The sequence below is a fragment of the Falco rusticolus genome, chromosome 7, assembly GCF_015220075.1.
Source record: "Falco rusticolus isolate bFalRus1 chromosome 7, bFalRus1.pri, whole genome shotgun sequence".
In the NCBI taxonomy this organism is placed as follows: domain Eukaryota; kingdom Metazoa; phylum Chordata; class Aves; order Falconiformes; family Falconidae; genus Falco; species Falco rusticolus.
This window is the reverse complement of record NC_051193.1, coordinates 48,560,186-48,579,127: the sequence shown is the minus strand read 5'-3', so window position 1 is coordinate 48,579,127 and position 18,942 is coordinate 48,560,186. Positions and strand designations below refer to the sequence as shown.

General features: G+C 40.3%; 1 protein-coding gene across 2 annotated transcripts in view; it reads left to right on the top strand.

The window, feature by feature from the left end:
• The window catches only part of LDLRAD3 (low density lipoprotein receptor class A domain containing 3), a 118,586-nt gene extending 100,699 nt beyond the window's left edge, over positions 1-17,887 (top strand). Inside the window, exons 5-6 of one of the 2 annotated variants that reach the window (XM_037395658.1) lie at positions 10,989-11,334; positions 12,964-17,887. In XM_037395658.1, coding sequence (XP_037251555.1) covers positions 10,989-11,334; positions 12,964-13,222 — 605 coding nt within the window. In that variant the 3' untranslated portion in view covers positions 13,223-17,887. Of the gene's footprint in view, positions 1-10,988; positions 11,335-12,960 lie in introns of both variants that reach the window. The other variant, XM_037395657.1, reaches the window with a different exon arrangement.
• Positions 17,888-18,942: the final 1,055 nt, after the last annotated feature.

Genomic DNA, 18,942 nt, shown 5'->3' with positions numbered 1-18,942 from the left:
AAGTCCCAAGTACTATAATATCTTGATTTACTGTCTGAAATGTTGTGCTGAGTCCATCCACAAAGGAAAGCTATTCAGGTTTCCTCTACACAATAAAGGAGGAGGTGAGCTCCTTCTTCCTTTATGAATGCATGGTTAGCTTCTAAGACTTGTAGAATTTATAGGTTTGTCAATGAAGTATGAACTTCTACTGAACGTGGCAGTAGGATGGAATCATGTAACAAGTGAGAAAAAATTCTTGAAAAGTAGAGATCCATCCTAATTGTTAGAGGGTGTTTTCAGTCTTTTTTTCTGTTTATCTGAAGACAGGCTTGGTGAAACTAATGCAGGTTTCTCAACTCACTTGGAGAAGTAACCCAAATTTAGAGTTGATGGGGTGTTTTGGATTATTTGATTGGCAGGGATAGAGTGTTTGGTTTGGGTTTTTTTTTTCGGCCAGCATATACATGCAGGACTATCAGAGGTGTCAGGGTACCTCCAGAGTCATCCAGACCATTGTTAGCTAGAGACAATCTATTCCAGTGCTTCGTTATCTTTGCCACTTAACATGGCAAGCTGCATCTGACACCAGAGCTATATATGTGGCTTAGGAAGCTGGTAATAAGCTGTTGTGTCGCTTTGCCTTTGGGGGTTCAGATTCAACCTGGCTTGTAGTTAGTTAAAATTTGTAGGATTTTGGTATTCTGCAGAAAAAACTTTGGGAAACTCTCCTGAGGACATAGAAGGATGGTAGTCTGTACAATGAAATAATCAGAGTGGCCAGGGTAACTGGAAAGCTACAGGCGTGGAGGCACGTGGTGCTATTACTGTTGACTTACAGACAAAGGTAGCGGCTCTAATCAATGAGATGTATGAAATAAAGCTGGGATCTCATGTTAGTCATTTGGGACACTTCCCTGCAGCTTTTGAAAGCACTGAGTTTACATTAGTTGGAACAGGCATTGTTTTGATCCTCTTTCAAGTCAAACTTCTGTATTTAAAAAATTGTAAGATTCCTTGCACTGTTTTCTTCAGCTGAAACAACCCTGATTCTTACAACCTTTCTTGGTAGTGTCTTATGGACATACGATAAGTGCTGTTCTCCACCAAGCTTTGATTTACCTTTGCTTTTTTTTAAGTGTGATGTCCTGAGCTGGATAAATACTCGCACCAGCCAGACACCTTGCTAGGGTTGGGCACTGTTGGGACTGCATTTTTCACTGCTAGTTCACATGCTGTTCTCTGCTGACACCTGACTCCATGTGATCCTGACTATCTCTGCTGATCTCTGATAATTTTTAATTTTAATTTTGTCTAGCAGGCTGCAGGGTGCTTGTGTCGCCTAACAGCAAGCTGAATAAGCGTATTCTCTCTACTTTGTCATTCAGGTAGTTATTGATTAGTATCAGATTTAGTGCAGAGCCCTTTGGGCCCTGCTGAAAAGCTTCTCATTTTCTAATGAACCATGGGCAGCCACAGCCTTTGGATGGTTCCCTCCCACTCCCTGTTTTTAGTGTCACGTTTTCTGATTGAGTTTTTAGCAGAGAATGCAGCACTGCTTATTTTCTTCCTGATGTTAATGCCTTCCAGATGCTCGTTGGTGTCCCATTTGTGTACACTAGCTTTCAAATACAGCTTTTCTCCTTTATTCCTCCTTGCTTCACTTGCTTCTCCCCCTGCCCCCCCTTCCTTTGCTTGCTTCTCTTTTTTCCATTTGTTTTCTTCTCCCTCTCTTTCTCTGACATTAGACAGTCTATGTCTGGTGATCAGGAAGGCCAAACAGGGCTATGCAATAGCCAGTTTCAAAACCAATCGTTGTCACCTTTGCTGTTGTGTTTTATGCTTTATTTCTTTTATCATATTGAAGGAAAGATTTAGAGTTTCGTTTGCCACCAAGTATAATGTTTGTTAAGACCTTCCCAAAGGTGTAACCTGAACATAGTGAAGCTACTGAGGCCAAGTACTTACTTGCTGTTTACACTGAGTTTGCAGAGCTTGTAGCTGCAAGGAAACATTAGTCTGAATGTCAAACAATTGTAATGCAAAGTCAGGATAACTTTAAGAAGCAAAGCGTTGCATGAAGTAACTCCATGCAGGTGCGTTCTCTGGTGGAACCAAGCACTGAACTCCATCTTGGTTTGAACTGCGCATCTACCCAAATTCACTCTGTCGTTGTGGTCTTGCTTTCCTCTCCAGTCTCCTTTTGCTTCCCAGAGGCAGCCAGGGCTGTCTGCAGGGTGCTTGCCGAAATGGATTTGCTGCCTGCTTCCTCTGTTGCATCCTAGAAGCAGTCAGTGCAGAGGCATAGGGTGGGTATGAATGGATGATGTGAAATGTGACCCTAGGAAAAGTATTAGGTGATTTAGCAGATCTTATCTGTTTTTTGTTTTGATTCTTTTTTTACTCAAGATCACAGCCTGCCAATGGCTTCTAAATTATTAGGACACTATCTTGAATGAGTGAAGTTATGGGACTGTGTATCTGACCGCATCTCTTCCTCTTCATGATTCTTGAAAAAAAATAGGATTGATGATAGTAATATATAAGACAGGGCATGGACTTTGTACTAACACTTTAAAAAAAGCAGAGCTATTAAAATACAGTCCTTGAATGATTAGATTAAATTTAAAAGCTGATTAAAAACATACTTTACAGTATATCTAAATCACACTTAAACAGTATTTCTTGCCAAGTATAGCTGACTCTGCAGGCTCCATAAACCCTGCACCGCATCTCTTCAAGCCTTATTATCCTTCTTATGCACCAGCTGTCCGTACCACTAATGCGGCATCTCGGAAAAAGTTAATGTGCATGTTCTAGCTGAATAGTATGTGTCTTTTCTTACCAACGTCCGAAACAAACAGTGCAAAAAATGCAATTCATCTGTCTGTCCTGTACAGCATCCCACATTCAGCTTTTCCCAGACATTCTGTTGAAATAACATGCATTTTTACAGGCACGTAGATCACCCAGGATTTAGTTTCAGGATTGATAGATGATAAAACCACAAAGATTTCATCCACTGATTTTCATTTTAGTTAGTTTATTTTTTGTTTTGAGTTGGTTTTTTCCTCCTAGATATTCAGATGATTCCAAGGAACGTTAGTGAAGCGTGTCACAGAGACTTGGATTCTAAACCCTCAGAATCAGGCTGTAATAGGGAAGGCAAAGCCACCCATGGCCTTTGACAAATCTATTTTCCTTACATTTTTACTAGGAACTGCCTGAGACCTTTCAAAATTAATCAAGATAGAGCATGGTTCTGTGCTGGTAGGGAGCAGGTAGCTGATACAACATCCAGGCTTTTACCTAGCTCAGAGCTCTGGTATTTATAATTAACCCTTGCAGAAGACAGGGTGGTGCGCTTGCATGTAAATTTGCCAGTGTTGTCAGGGGTACTTGGTAGAACATACACTTATTATGTCATTAGTTAAAACAGTGAAGATAAAGCTGATGGAGACTGTGAGTCTGCTTGGGTCTTGCTGGTTGAAAGTCACAGTTCTGTTAACTTCTCCATTCATTCTTTTGTTTTAACTTTCATGACTATACAATACTACTCCCTTATTGTACACAATTGATTATGTGGCAACCAGAGACACAAAAATCTGGGGAATACAGTTTGTGACTTGAACAAGGTGGGACTGGACTATCTCTTGGGAGATTAGAGGGAAAAGGAGCAGGCTGTGGTACAAGATCAGTGGCTGTTATGTCCAACTTGGGCATAGTGCTCGCACTGGGGATGGAGCCTGGGATGCTGCTATTTGTCACAGGTCTTGGCAAGAGCACCAAGAGCATGCTATGAAGAAAATAACAGTTTTTCTTTCTCTGAAGCACATTAGTGCTTTATTTTATAAGCTTGGCTCACCAAAGAGCCTTTTAGTGGTGCTGATATTTGAATTTTTTGTCATGCAGAACAGGTTTCATTTAGTGATTGAGAGGAGAATGATAGTAATGGAAGCCCCCAGAGCTTTCAGTGCACCAGACTTTTGGTGGGTGGCATCTTCCTGTCCTAAAATGTTACAAGAAGTGTATAGTAACTAACTTCTTAGCAGTCTCCTTGATGGTGACCCTCACTTTTTGGAGGAGAAAGAGGAACCAAACGGAAGTAACTGAGCCCCTCTATTTAGAGAAGAGGTCCTTATGAGGAGAAAGTTCATCTTTTTTATGTTCTGGCCCTGGTTTTAGGTGTAGTTTCTGTACTGGCTGTGAATTAAGCAAATTATACCGCTAGCCTTTTGGACTATCACGTGTTCAGAAAGTGCTGCTTAGATCAATGTCAGAGTGATCCTGAATTGCATTTGAGTAACACTTTAATTTCCTCCTTGGCTTCCATCCACATGCCAAGCCTGGACCTTTTGTTTCCATGCTTGATGGCAGGTTTTGGCTTTGCAGGTTTTTACGTTGCTGCCAAGTTAATTTTAGAAGTTTAGTTGCCATGGCTACTGCTAAGTATTTCTTAGTTCTACTTATTTGCTCAGTTTGCTGCTTTTCTTTTTTTTCTTTTTTTTTTTTGTGTGTGTGAAGTGCATGGAGTAATTATCCTACCCTGCAGAAGATAAAAAGGAGGGCATGTGAGAGGTGAGGCTCTTGATCTTCACTCTGATGACTCAGCTGCTCTTTCAGCAGCTGCAAAGACTTGAAAGCACTGCTCTGGTAACCATGGTCAGGATGAGGGGTTTAAGTCTGGGGAGGAAGGCATGGGTAATGCACTCATTCCAATGCACTGAATGAGATGTGGTGAGCCTGCTGCTAATTCTGCTGACTAATACTGTCTTGAGGTTTATCTGTGTCTTGCTGGCTGGTTGTATGGACTTATAACTATATATAGTTCCAAGTCTTATGCTTAGGCTTAAATTCTTTGGAGCAATGGCCATCGTCTTGCTCGGAGCCTGTACAGTACATTATACAGAGAAATCCTACTTCATTACTAGAGCTCCAAGGCGTTACACTAATATCAGTAATGATTAAAAAAATTATATGCATGGATGTAACAATTTCCCCATATTGAGATGTCCTACTGTTTATGCAGGCAAGGTTGTGAATGTCGTTTCAGTCATCTGAAAGAATAGGCAAAGACAGAGCACCCAGGAGTATTTAGACTGCTGATTAATATTTGAAACACTTAACGCTTTTGAGGAAAATTTAGTTCTTGTCAGTACTGAAGAGCTTGGGAGAATGTCCTGAGAGCCCAAGAACATTATCATGTAGTTTTCAGGTGGGGTTAGCAGAGCAGGGAACCAGGCAGAGGTGGAGAAAATTACCTGATGGCCAACTTCAAAAGCCGTGAATAGAGCCACCCTCTGCTCCAGCTTCTTTAGCTCCAGGGCTGTACTGGTTGCTGTGGTTCTGGTCCATAAGTATGAGGGACACTTGTGATTAGCACAGTGTGAAACACAGAATAACTTGGTGCAATTTCAAGCCTGGACATGTATACAGATCAGTATTGTTTGGATGTGAAGCCATTGCTGTTGTAGACGTACCTGGAAGGAGCTTGGGGTTTCATCCTGCTGCTTTCCTAGAAATCTAATCCATTTACCAAGTACCTGGTAAGCAAAGATATAATCATATTGTATTACTTTGGCCAACTCCCATAGTTAAGATCTGTTTAATGTGTAACACCTGTATTAACAAATCTCTCTTCTGTGCCTGAAATGGGGAAATCAAAAGCAGGGCAGAAACACACTTTGAATGCAGCTGAAAACAAATCCTTGCCTTGGCTGCCTAAGAGAAATATGAAGCAGCTTGGGAGGGGAACAAATGATAACTGAGCATGGAACTCCATGAAGTCAAGGTGCTGTGCTGTCTGGGCTAGATCTTGTTTGTAGCTTGGAGAAGCGCAGTAGGGAAAAAAGGTAACTGGATTAGAAAGCACATCAGTAGAATAGAGAATATTCTGAAAGTCCAGGGTACAAAATCTACATGACTTGTTTTAGTGGGACATAAAATCATGAAAGATAAGAAATTTAAGAGCCTTTGGAGGCTTAGGTGGATACCCTAGGAACTCCTAGCACAAAAAGTCAATAATGTGCAGAGGTGCTGCCCATCTGTCTTTGATTTTTGTTGTCTTTAACCTTCCAAGCTGCAGCTCTGCTCTTTAACCAGTTGGAATTTAAATGTGTTGTTACAGTAGCATCTTTGTTGGAGATGGACCGTGACTCGTGCTCATTAAGGCTACAGATGTCTGCTCAGATTATGTATTTCAAAAGCTTTTTCTCTGATGAACTGTGAAAAGTCAGGCTTGAGCATAGGATTGTGAAAGATAAAATAATAGCCTTTCATCCCTGTGTCTGGCAGACTTAATGCAGTTACTCTCAGATCTTTTTAAAAATTTGAAGACAGCAAATTTGTTCAGTGAATAAGATAGCCCTCTGAGCACAACCCCATTACGTTTCCTTTATCAGTGTTTTCCTAAATTACTCACAAAGCTTTTTACACTCCAAAAACCTCTAATCTGTGAATTCAGCATTTCCCAGATACTAAAGTTTATATAGGTATAAATAGCATTGGTAAACTGTTTATGTGGTGTGATTAGAAAACATAGATCTTCTTAATGGGGGAAAAAAAACCATGAAAGAATAAATACTCCATTAATTTAAGCTAAATTAGCTTGCCCACTCACCTTTTTTGAGAATTTGCATTTAATAGCAGAGCAGACAGAACTTTTTAAACCTGCCTAATGTAATACCTGCTTCTTCTGGGAGAAGATGACTGAATTATCAAGAAAATCAGTTCAATGACTTCTGTGATGTGTAAAGGTTTGCTGAAAGTTACTAGAGCAGAACTAAAGAGTCGTGGTTTTTGCTTTCTAAAGTAGCCATGCATGTCCACCTGATATTTTTCAGGTGTTTTTAGATCTCACCTTCTCCCTATTACAGTATGCACAAGATCGGTAGAGGTTCATTGGGCAGTCTCAGCTATGTGTCCATCATTCCCTTCCACACTTCTTTGTACTCACCTGGCTCTACAAAAAACCAGAATGTTACCAAGGAGTTACCAAGAAGTTATTTATTTCATCATGATTATATATAGAGAGAGTAAGACAAAGAAAAAACTTGATGTAAAAGTCTCTTGTATGCAAAACTGTCTCATACTTGGTGCTATTTTGTTTTAGCTGTGATATAGAGCAGTTTTCTTGCTAGAGCATTCTTTTGGAAGACCATTAAGGGCAGTTCATTTATTTTCCTTGAATGGGATGTGTGATGTGTGCCCTCTTTAGGGTTACAAGCCAAGCAGTGCTGATAGGCTGAGGTAATGTTACTTTCATCTTTTGCAGGTTTGGGTGTACTGACTTTGCTAGAAAAGGAAGGTTAGATTCATGCTGGTCTTTCTTGGTTTAAACTACACCACAGCAGAAGCAAAATACCACTGGACTTGTGAGCATGTTTTGCTAAGGGACCTTAACATTGTTCTTGTCTTGGCCCAGAAGACCCATCCGTAAGGCAAGAATAAGGTTGTTGTTGTGGTGAAAGAAGACTTTGTTTGGATGATAGCTGAATCTTCTTAGGCAGAACTCTCTCAGAGATATGGTGTACTCTCTCTGCTCCTGTAAAGGTATAAAGACTATGCCTGTTGAGGGAGCTGGATTCTTTTTCTGGGTAGAGAGTGTGTGTCTGTGCAAAGTACTCAGCACTGTCCAGGGCACATGAAAGGGCACCTGAGAGATAAACCAGATCTTTCCTCTTCACGGGATATATCCATCCTTCTCAGTGCAACTCGGTGTTAGACATACAGGCTAGAATTCAGTGCCCCAAACCACTGTTGCTGAGTTGGCCAGTTCAAAGGCTGCACCAGACAGCACTATTCAAAACAGCACCTTCACAGCTGTACTTCTGGTTCAGATGTACACAGACCTGTGGTCCCTCGTGTAGGCATGCCCTTAGAGTGCTCTTGTTCTCAGAGATACAGTGAACTAAATGGGAATACAAGCAACAGATTTAAAAACCTGAAAAAGAACAGCTCTACTGGTCAACAAATGATTCATTAGCCACAGTAACCCCAAAGCTTCAAAACTGCATGTTAACTGCAAATTTACCCAGAATCTCTGCAAGATAGGTGGGTGGTTGTTGTATGAAAAGGATCATCAACCCATATAAAATAGGTGTTTTGTTTCAGACTGTCCTAAAGCTGGTCATCAGATCCCATTTGACTTTTGGCAAAATATTTTATCTTCAACAATATGGTTAACCGTTTGGATTTACAGAGGCTTTTCGTGCGGGACCTGGAAGATGCTATCCTAAACAGTCGGGTAACCTTAAAAGTTTTGAAAAAAAGTTGGTGTATAATTCAAGTCTGTCATTTTTCTTCTCTTTTAATAAGATAGAGATTATAAAGAGAAGGGACTAAGCTGCTGCAGAATGATCCCATGGTAACTGATGAGGTCTCATCAGGCCTGCAAAGGCATCCTGTTCTCAGTCTCATGCTAATGAACCAGTGCGCCAAGTTGAATGAAAGTCTTGTGGCATTTTGCTGGGATGTCATGAATATATTTACCTTCCTTGCACTGAAGAATTGCAGATAGTCATATTCATCCATGGATCTTTCCTTGCAAATACACTTCTTGTTGTTTGCATAAAAATGGTCTGCTTGTCACTATGCTCCCTACTCTAGCCCTCGTCCATTATATGTGACCAGAATTCGTTTTTCAACTGGTGAATTTAGGGAGTGTATTAAAGAAGCTACAGCAATATGTGATGAGCTGTAATTAAAATTACTGACACATTTAAATTCCTTTCTTCCCTTCTGCACTGATTTACATTCTTCATGTAGACTTTGTTCACTTTGCTGAGTGAGCCAGAGACCTTAGTGTTGACTGGTAACTGATTTCTGCTTTCTCTCCAGCACAGTTGCATGGGGAAATAAATTTAGTAAGGATCCTTGCTGAGGTGTGACACTAGGTATCAAGAAAACTGTGTGGCTTGCAGCTGGCCTGCAAAGCTCTGGTCTGTGGTTGTAGGGGCATCATCAGTAAAACAGATCTATTTAAGAGTGGTAGTTTTGGTACTCGGTAGCAGGACAAATAATCATGTTCTCTTAGTTCTGGTACAGCCTTTCTTTCCCGTCTCATCCCTTCTTACTAAAATATCTATGATTTAAAATGGAGACATTTAAAGGATTAGCCATTTTATGCTGTATTATCTTACCTAGCCAATGCCCAAGTTATTTTTAGTGATGCTGGAAAATGTGGTTTCATGTTTAACCGTGGAAGTGAATTACCAAAATCAAATATTCAGAGAAATACCCAAAGCATCTTGATGCAGAACAGTGGGTGCTTGAGGAAAGCTCTTCTCTTATGCCAGACACAGTCGGTATTGTTGCTAGGGAAATGTCTTAAGTGGCTCAGTTGCAATTCTGAGTGCCCAAAAAGCAGGTTTAGGTGATAGGTGAAAGAAAGGAAAATCTTATGTTAAGATGTACTGTCTAGCCTTTTGCAGTGGGAGATTAAAAATTTGAATGTGTAGTCCTCTTGTAATTGTGTGGATTTTGGAGGTCAAGGGGTTGGGTTTGTTTTATTTGTTTTTTACTTAGCCTCTTGTTTTTCTTGAGGTAGATGAATGTCTTGTATCAGAATAGAATTTTTCTTTTTGAAGCTATAAGGACTTACAGCCTGCACAGAAATAGAAATTCTCCCCAAAAAAAGAAAACAGTACTCAACAGCTGTATGACCTTGTGACCATGGGACTGAAACGGAATTAGGGGAACACGGTTCTGTGGTGCTGGCACTGGCCTCAGATGCAGCAGTTGTATCAGTGTGTTTATGCTATTTTGCCTCTCTGAGCTTCCTTTCTCCTTTGCATTTTGTTGCCTTTTATTGTATTTTCTTGTAAGATTTGTGTGCAGTTCAAAGTCCATTCAGATGTTGTCCAAAGTTGTCATTCCATCACCTCTCTGCTTCTCTGGGCCCAGAGCCTGGGTGGGAATTCTTCTCCTGTATCATGACTGATCATTACAAACCCAACTGTAACTTCTCTTATGATTCTCAGTAACTTTGCCAGTTCTTCAGCGCCTCCTGCAAATAAAACATACACTATATGCCGTCTGAAGTACGTCTTCTGATCCAGTCTTCTCATCTCTTCCCATCATCCCTGTAATACTGTTGTTCAGGGTTGTGCTTCTGTTCCTGCTCCCTGCCACTCTGATACCATTTCCAGCCATTCCCTTCATCATTTCCATCTCAAATTGAAGCTCACTTGTGCGATCTTTCATGGCCTTAGCTCAGTTCATATTTTTTCTTTTCATCTTGTTCTATCTTAACTTGATTTTTTTGTTTGGTTTGGGGGTTTTGTTTTCTTTTTACCATTCACTACTTTCACTGCACTCTGTGCTTTTATTAGACTTTCACATCTCTTACTGGTATCACATCTACCAGGCTTATAACACTGTTTTTACTGTTTCAGTGTCCATTCTTCTTTTGAATTTTTTTCCGGAAGGAGGTCTTCTGATCACAAACATCCAAATAACACCCTTTTAGTAAGCAGCTATCTATATTTTCTCCCATACTTATTTTGGACTGTTAGATCTGTGGAGCACAGGATTAGTTGCTGCCTTTTTTGATAAAGTATGTAAACTTCGCACTGCAAGGTATCATTAAAAGTAAAGATCAGGCCTTTTATATCTCTGATTCTAGTGTGCTTTGCCAGGTACAGCTGGAGTACTGTGCTTATGCCTTGGAACTGGGTGTCTCACCTTTGGAAACAAAAAGTTATGACTGATTGGTAGGGATGGGGCAGATACGCACATGATAGTGCATATGCTTCCTACTAAGGTGTGTATTTTCATCTTTCTCAGCTTGTCTCTCCTTTGTAGTTTATCTGCAGGTGAGGATGGACCTTGATAGTCAGCCAATCTCTGATTTGCATGCATATGCTTTTAATAAGCTAATTTTCCACAATCCAAAGAAGAAAGGGAAACTTGCTTTTGTCACCCAGTACATTAATGGAAAACACAGCACAGGTTAAAAGCAGATTTTTATTGAAACATGTTTCAGGCTTCCTTTTCCTTTTGTCTTGCAGAGGCAGGCAGCGGCCAAGATTATGTGACCTCAGAAAATCAGCTGCTTTACTACCCTAGTATTACCTATGCGATCATTGGTAGCTCTGTCATTTTCGTACTTGTGGTGGCCTTTCTTGCTCTAGTCCTGCATCACCAACGGAAACGCAACAATCTCATGACCCTGCCAGTGCATCGACTGCAGCACCCTGTTCTGCTGTCCCGGCTGGTGGTCCTCGATCACCCACACCACTGCAGCGTCACCTACAATGTCAACAATGGGATCCAGTACATGTCCAACCAGGGCTACCACAGGCCAGTGGACCTGGACTCTCCGCCATCCTATTCAGAGGCTGTGCTCGACCAAAGGTATGTACAAGAGCTAATTCTGTGTTCGCCAGTGTTTCACGCTGCTGGTTGCAGTTCTGTTAATCTGTACTTCTGCTCCCCATTTATGCTTATTACTGCTTTTAACAAGTACAGCATTGCAATTCTGTCACATGCACAGGGCCAAATTTGGGCAAATTTGAGCTGCTCCTGCATATGAAAAATTCATGGTACTGAGGTCCCCTTACTGCTACTGATATTAAAAGGATTTAAGGCAAACTAAGTCACGCTCTCTTAGCATGTGTCATTGGTAGCAGAGACTTTGAGGACGGCAGAGAATGCAAAGAAATGTATCACTTGTCTAGTAGTGCCAGCCTGGAATCAAAACATGAAAACTGAAGTTGGAGTTTTGCCAAAAAAAACCCAGCTAGGTTGTAGGTCATACTATTTTAAAAAAAAATGGTCTTATATGATTATACGTATATAAAGGTGAGAGGTCTGTTCTTGCATAAAGAAATTGTATAGTCCCTCTGCTCTCTGCTACATTCCCTTTACCAATAGGAGAAAAGAACAGGACTCTGAAATGGAAAGTGCTGTTCTCATTTTAAATATCTGAAGGTGCTTTGAAATTTTGTGGGTGGGTGTGGCTTGGGTTATGATGTTTTTGTAGTTATGGCACTGGTTTTATTTGTAGGTAATTAACCTTTGTTTTAAGCTCTCTCTGTACAGTCTTTCCTAACAAAACTCCTAGACTGACATGCTTTGTACACAAAAAGGGGCATGGTATGAATTTTAATTATCCAGATTGTTCACTGTCACCTTGTTAGTATGTTTTAGTAGGAACTCTGGGATCTAAGAATGATAAACATTCCTATTCTCTGCTGCATTGGCAGCAGCTCCCTTGTCTTAATGTTGACACGCATAATAGCGGTATCTTTTCATTAGTAAGGACAACTAAATGAGCAACTGTCCAGAGTGTAATCAGTTCTCACCTGGACTGATACAAACCATCAGCAATTTCAGAGCTAATTGCTCCCAAGACCTGTTATCAATCTTGTTTACTATCACAACCAAAAAGACCCAGGTTTCCTGAATCCAGTATTCATCTTGTCTATGCCTACTTAGCAGTTGCTCTGCATATGGTATCGTGACAACAAAAGTGATTTGTCATGTGGAGAACTCAGTTCGTTATTTATGTGTAGACTGTAAGCCATTAATCTCTGTCACTTAATGGAGGTTTCCCCAGATCTTTCTTGTGTTCACATCATTGTCTATAGGTGTAAATCCACTACTTATTTCTTTTAAAGTGCTTTCTCAGGCTGGGTAAATGTTATACAGGAAGAATTCTTACCTCTTGCAGCTGTCTTTGAGGATAAGCTGCGATTTGTTGGAAGCACATAGCCTTGAATATTGGAATGTAGAGTGTTAAGTATGATATAATTAGCTATGTTGCACCTTGACCAGGAACCTTAGTGCCCAGTGGTGGTGTGGGTGTTTCGGAACAACCTGAATAACGTAGGCAGGTCTGTAGAAGATGTCCTGATATGATAGGTGTCATCATGGAAAAGCTAAGAAATACTGTTTGGTTTTTTTCATAATGGAAAAACTGTGTAGTTTCTTACCTACTACTGCTTTCAGTAACTTCTTACTATGTTGCATATCTTACAGCAGACCGCCTTGGTTTGACCTTCCTCCACCGCCTTACTGTTCTGAATCAGAATCCCCTAGCCAGCCAGATCTTCCTCCTTACCGATCTCGGACGGGAAGCTTGGTGAGCACAGACACTCCCATGGCAGGAAGCCCTCTGGGCACAGCCACCAGTTGGACAAGAGACATCCATGACAGCATGGATGGCCACAGAACTGTTCTCGAGAGGACAGCAGATCAAAGTGATTCTCTCATCAACCACACTGCTGAAAGAGAAGTGTAACTGCTCCAGTGTTTGAGATGGGCAGGAAGGCATTTACTGTTTCAACTCTGTATGGGTTAATTGGCTGTGGCTAATAGGTTTCAGAGGGACACGTGCCTGAGTGATTACTTGATTTGAATCCACACTGAGTTAATACTTGGATTCAGCATTTTGGGCTCATCAAAGACAGAGCCGTGAGAGCTAAACCTAGAGTCATATCAGCTCTCCGCAATATTTCTGCAAGCAAGTTCTGGTTCAGACCAGTAAAAAACCCGTAAGTGCTGTGTCAAAGAACTGATGTGATGTCTTTCTTGAACTATTTTATGTACATGAATGTATATATGTGCATGTATAAAATATACAGGTATTGCACACAAAAGCTATGCCAGAAGGACTCTTTTGTTCAGACTGCCTCCCGTCCTGGTGACATGTGAGCTGTTTTGTCTTACTGCCTGGTGCCAGCTGGTGGTCACTGAGCACGTGAGAGGCAGTCTCTCTGCTTGGAGGTCTGGTGCCCAATGGCAGTGATCAAATTGCAGATGTCCTACTTGACCCTTCTCTTCATAGCCTGGAACATTCTCACTGTGAATGTAATTTTCAAAGTTTAAGCTTGTGAGGATGCAACAACTCTGAGCAAATCAGGGTTTTTTCCCCAGATGCTAATATCCAGGCCAAATTTTTACAGGCTTTCTCAGGAACAGTGCAAAGGTTGGCTTATCTGTCCGACTTCAAGGCTGAGTACAGAGGCACTGAAGCTTCTCAACAAACCAGCACAAGATTTCTTTTCAAGTGTGGCAAAATAACATTACTTAAAAAAAAAAGGCACACCAAACAACAGCAGCAGCAACAACAAAACCCCAACCAGAAAAAAAACCTATACTGTTTCAACTAAATCTTAAGCACCAAAATCAGCCTGAGGCAAACACCCATCACAGAAAGCTTTAGTGAGGATGACTAGTTTGTTATATTTGTAAACTAACTGAACGCAGGTCATGTAGTGAAAGGTGTTGGGCTTGTTGGCGCTGTCTGCAGTGTGTATATGTACATGCATGGATACACATTTAATACTGTGTGTATGTATGTGTATTGCATAGGTTTAGTTCTGCTGCACCAGTAGAACTCTAAAATGTCAATGTTCCACTCATTCCTATTCTCATTGGGGTTTACGGGAGTGTTGCCTTTATTTGTGTTCATTTGGTTGAAATTGTAGCTTCTGCAGAAAAACAGAATTATTTGTGTTCACTTTGTCTTAACTCTTGAAATGGTCTCCTGTGAAGTGTGTTTCAGTGCACAGTGTTGAATCATCCCTGGGAAAGTGTCTCGGAGGTAAAGATATTCAGAGTGGCAAGAGGGAAGGTAAGCTGTGAATTTAAATGCCACTACAGTGCTGTGCTTGTGCTCAGTGTACAGCAAACAATGCAGTGTCTTCCTTTTGTCCAGAGGGAAATTGGCCCTGAAAAATTATTTATATTTGTCTATCAGACACATTTCCCATGCCTCCTTTCATGTAATGAAGTGTCATTAACAGACTTTGCTGTGTAATGGAAATGAAGGAAGCCGACGGCCCACATCATCTGCTTTTTTCTTCCCTACTTTTCTAAGGAAACTTCTTTCACCCAAAGGTTATGCTCAGAACCCAAGAATTTTTGAGCTTGAGTGTAGGTAGGGGAACGACTTGGGTTCAGTCTCAGTTTCCACATGTACAAATTTTTTTGTGGTGTTGCTTTTTTTTTTTTTTTTTTTTTCCCTTTTAAATACCATAGCAGTAGCTGGAAACGAAGAGGCGGGGGCCAGGTGGATATACAAGCACAGGTCATTCCAGAACTGAGATGATACAGTGAAGAGTTCTGGAGAATTTTAACGCTGACTTTGGAAGCAGATGAATGGCAGCCTTTCATACAGACTTAGGCAGCCTGTCTTGAATTGTGCTGCTGGAGATGCTCCAAGGTCCTTGTAAAGCAATGTACAAGATCGGGTCAGATTTCATCCTTGCTGGGAGCTCAAGCAATGTAATTACGCTGTCCTTCACAAAGCAGGACGTGGCTAATTAATGACTCCATCCGACTTCATAGGCAAACTGTTGTCATCCCCACCTAGCAGACAGTTCCATTTCATTTTGCAGGTAGGTTAAACTTGGGTTTAACTAGCTGAGTTAATAGTAAAGGTCAGTGCAGGGCTGTCTCCAGTGAACACTGGACCCTACTGTCCCTCTTGCCTTTCGCTGTTTCTGTTCAGCCTCTGTAAGAGAGCTACATAATGCTGTATCTGAATTAGCCTTAATGTTTTTCTGTTCCAGTTTTAAAAACATTTTATTGGACTTCACTGCAAACTCTTCAACATTATGTTTTAGTTTCGTTAAAGTAAATATATTTTTACAGTTGCCTAAGGCTGTATTTCTGAAACTAAACCAGTGTTCAGTGTAGCTTACATGGCATGTATTCCTCATGCAAGTCTTCCATGGGGAGTGCATTTCACTATGTGTATTCTAAGACACCAGGGTGTGTGCAAACTGAAATATTGTTTCCTGTGGCATCAGGAAAACATTGCCTTGCATTACTAAGAAGTAGGAAAAGAGTGGACATAGCCGGCTTCTTCTGGCTTCTGTGTCAGTCACTCATATATGTACATATATATATATATATATATATATATACACTACAAAAAAAACCCCAAACTTTCAGGTTGTATATATTCACGTATCTTTTGCATTAAGATAATCCATTTGGACTTTACAAGTAAAAGAAGGAAAAAACATTCTGAACGGTGTGACGTTTTCCCTTCCAGTTAAGGGTGTATTTATCTTTGTATAGGATTCTTCTAGTTTTTGAGAACATGCGTTAATAAATGGAGATTGTGCCTTTCTGATTGAATGTTGATTTGGGAGGCTATTAACTACATTCCTGGGTGTTGTTACATATCATTGTCTAAAGATCCAAAAAGAAACAAGTCTTGTCTTCCTCTTTGTTGTTACTTATGGAGACCACTGAACTTTGAGGAGTACAGAACTTTAGTATCTTGTTCCAAAAAGGCATGTTGAAACTTTAAGGGGGCCTTTCATCTTACTCCCGTTTTCTGGTTTGTAAAGCAGATTTGCTAGCTGGTTTCTTTGGAAATTGCTGTAGTGTCACACAGAAATTGTTTATAATGTGTCACTTCTAGTAGTGTTAATACAGTGTTTTATACTGCATTATTCAGTGGAATCTTTGGGAAAGCATGGTAGCAACAACCGTGCTGATGAAATTAAATATTTCATTGAAAATCCTGCAGCTTGTAAGGTTGAAGTTAAATGTTCATGAAATATCAGGTGGTAGAGTTTCGTTTCGGTAGCCGCTAAAATTGGAATCGATCATTCTGTTGTTTGCAATAGCTTTTCACATTTTAGTTTGAGGTTAGTCTTCCAGGAGCTTTTCTTTATACTTAATATTTATAAACAAGTGGATGTTATTTCAAAGACCTATTCTTACAAAAGTAAAACTGATCAGTTTTCTTCCAGAGCCAAATTCTGATTCCACATCTGTATTGAATAGTGAGCACTGTAATGAATAGTTCACAGTGCAGGTATTAATATATTTCATTCCAGCAAAACAATTTGAAGAAATGACTACTTGAGGTAGACAAAGGAATGTGGATTAGCCTGTTGGAAATAAGATTTGGGTTATTTAAAATAAAAGAAATAAATTTCAGGAGTTTTGAGCGTAACCTCTGCTGAATCCAGAGTGATGTGTATTTAAAATCAGGCCATTAGTGAATCTGCTTGATAATAATCTGAATTTCCTTGTAAGGCAAATTACAGTTTACTTCTCTGGTATTGTGCTAATAGAAAACTGGCAGTAATGCTTATAAAAGAGAGCCTGTGAAGAATTTTCTCTGCTCTTGTCTACAGTGACACACATGACAACAGTGACTGCATTGCGATTTTTAAATAACTGCATTGATTCTTCCTTTCCTTTTAAGTCAAATCAGTTTTATTTACACCACTTCACTTTGATACAGCTAATAGGGCCCTTGTGATAGATTTAGAAGCTGAGTGGAGGAAAGAGATGATGACTCTCATTTTAATTAATGCTGCAGCTTGTTAATCTCGCGTGCTTTACTTTTTAGACATCTTAGGAAAGACAAATGGTTTTAGTAGATAAGAAAAACTATTAACGATGGAAAGGATAGAGGGGCGCTGATTCTGAATTTAATTTTTAATGAATATTTAAAATTGTATAAATGAAGGAAGAATTTAATGCTGTATTTTTTATGTGGTGATCAGATGGCAAGTACTGTTTTTAACTTTTGCTCATCGGAGGCTACTTTGCCTATAATGCCTGGAACTAAATTGGTAAAATGAATGGTGGTCTTGCAGTTCATACTGGATCTGAAATATTTTTTATTAACACAAGGTTATTTTGCACCATGGACTAAAATATGGACTGCAGAAAGAATTTAAATACTGTGCTGGATTCTGCCGGAATGTATCCCAGTACAGGACTGTGGCCTTCATTTGTCCTTTTGTTTGTTTTTTTTTTTTTTTTCTCTGATCTGAGAGGTTTTGTCAACCTGAAATGGAGATGTTACATAAGAGCTTTTGGGAGGTTGTATCTTGAAACCCAGCCTTGTCTTGAACTTTTGTAAACTGGAAAGCTTCAAAAATGTACTCTGTATTCCTGAATAAAGTTGGTGTTTTAATACTGTTCACAAGTGAGATTTCTGCTGTCTCATGAAGTCTCAGTGTTAGTTTTATAGCCTTCTACATGAGGTTTCTTCCAACTTCTTTTGCATTCAGTGTTAAGTTCTGTTACCTCTTTGTGGGTGTTAAACATATTTTTAAAAAGTGCTATTGGAAACCCACATGTACAAGTGTGTATAAAAATATACTGATAATATTTATTCATATTTATAAAAATGAAATTATGTAATTTCATAATTTCTTGTTCTTATTTTGCCATTCTGATCATACTATCAAAGATGAGGCATCTGAAGCAGTCATGTTCTCTTTTCTGCTTTATAGCAAAGCTCTAGATGCTTCAGCAGAGGTTAATGCTCTGTGTTGGCTGCTGCATACAGATTTCCTAGCAGAACTAAGGGGCCTCTAGCATTAGCTGCTGTCTCTCCCTTTCCACCTAACGTTTCCCCACCACTTATGTTCCCAGCACGATGACCCAGTTTATATCCAGGTCCATGATCCATATGCCAGGTGCGTGAGCCAGGTTCAAGCTGAGATGCTCTGTGGAGGCTGTGTGTCTGGCTGAAGTCCCATGTCAGGGCTCTTTTCCCAGCAGATGCCTGATGCAGGCACCACCACTATCATGGGAACCATCGAGCCCCATGAAGTCCAGATCCACCTGACACGTGGATCATAGCCGTTCTTTTTGTCAAGGTCCTGTCACCCACAGGACTAGTGTTAAGAAATACCTCCTGTGAAGTTATTTTCTCAGACTAAGGAGAATGGGTGCAAATGTTACATCTAAATATTTCAATCTATATGAGTATGTAGAGGTTGACATACTTCGCTTCAATGACTCATCTCCACTTGCTACTGTCTGTCACAAAGACATGTCATTTTTATCATTATCCTTGTTAATTAAGCCACATACCATCACTGAAATTCTCAGATGGTAATCTTCATTTGATGCTGGCAAACTGCCCCCAGATAAATAGCTGTGGATCCAGAATTCACACCGGCAGCATAAGGGAGATGGAGCTGTCGAGGCTGCCACAATGAGCTCTCTGCAGGGAGGGAACGCTGGGGTCTC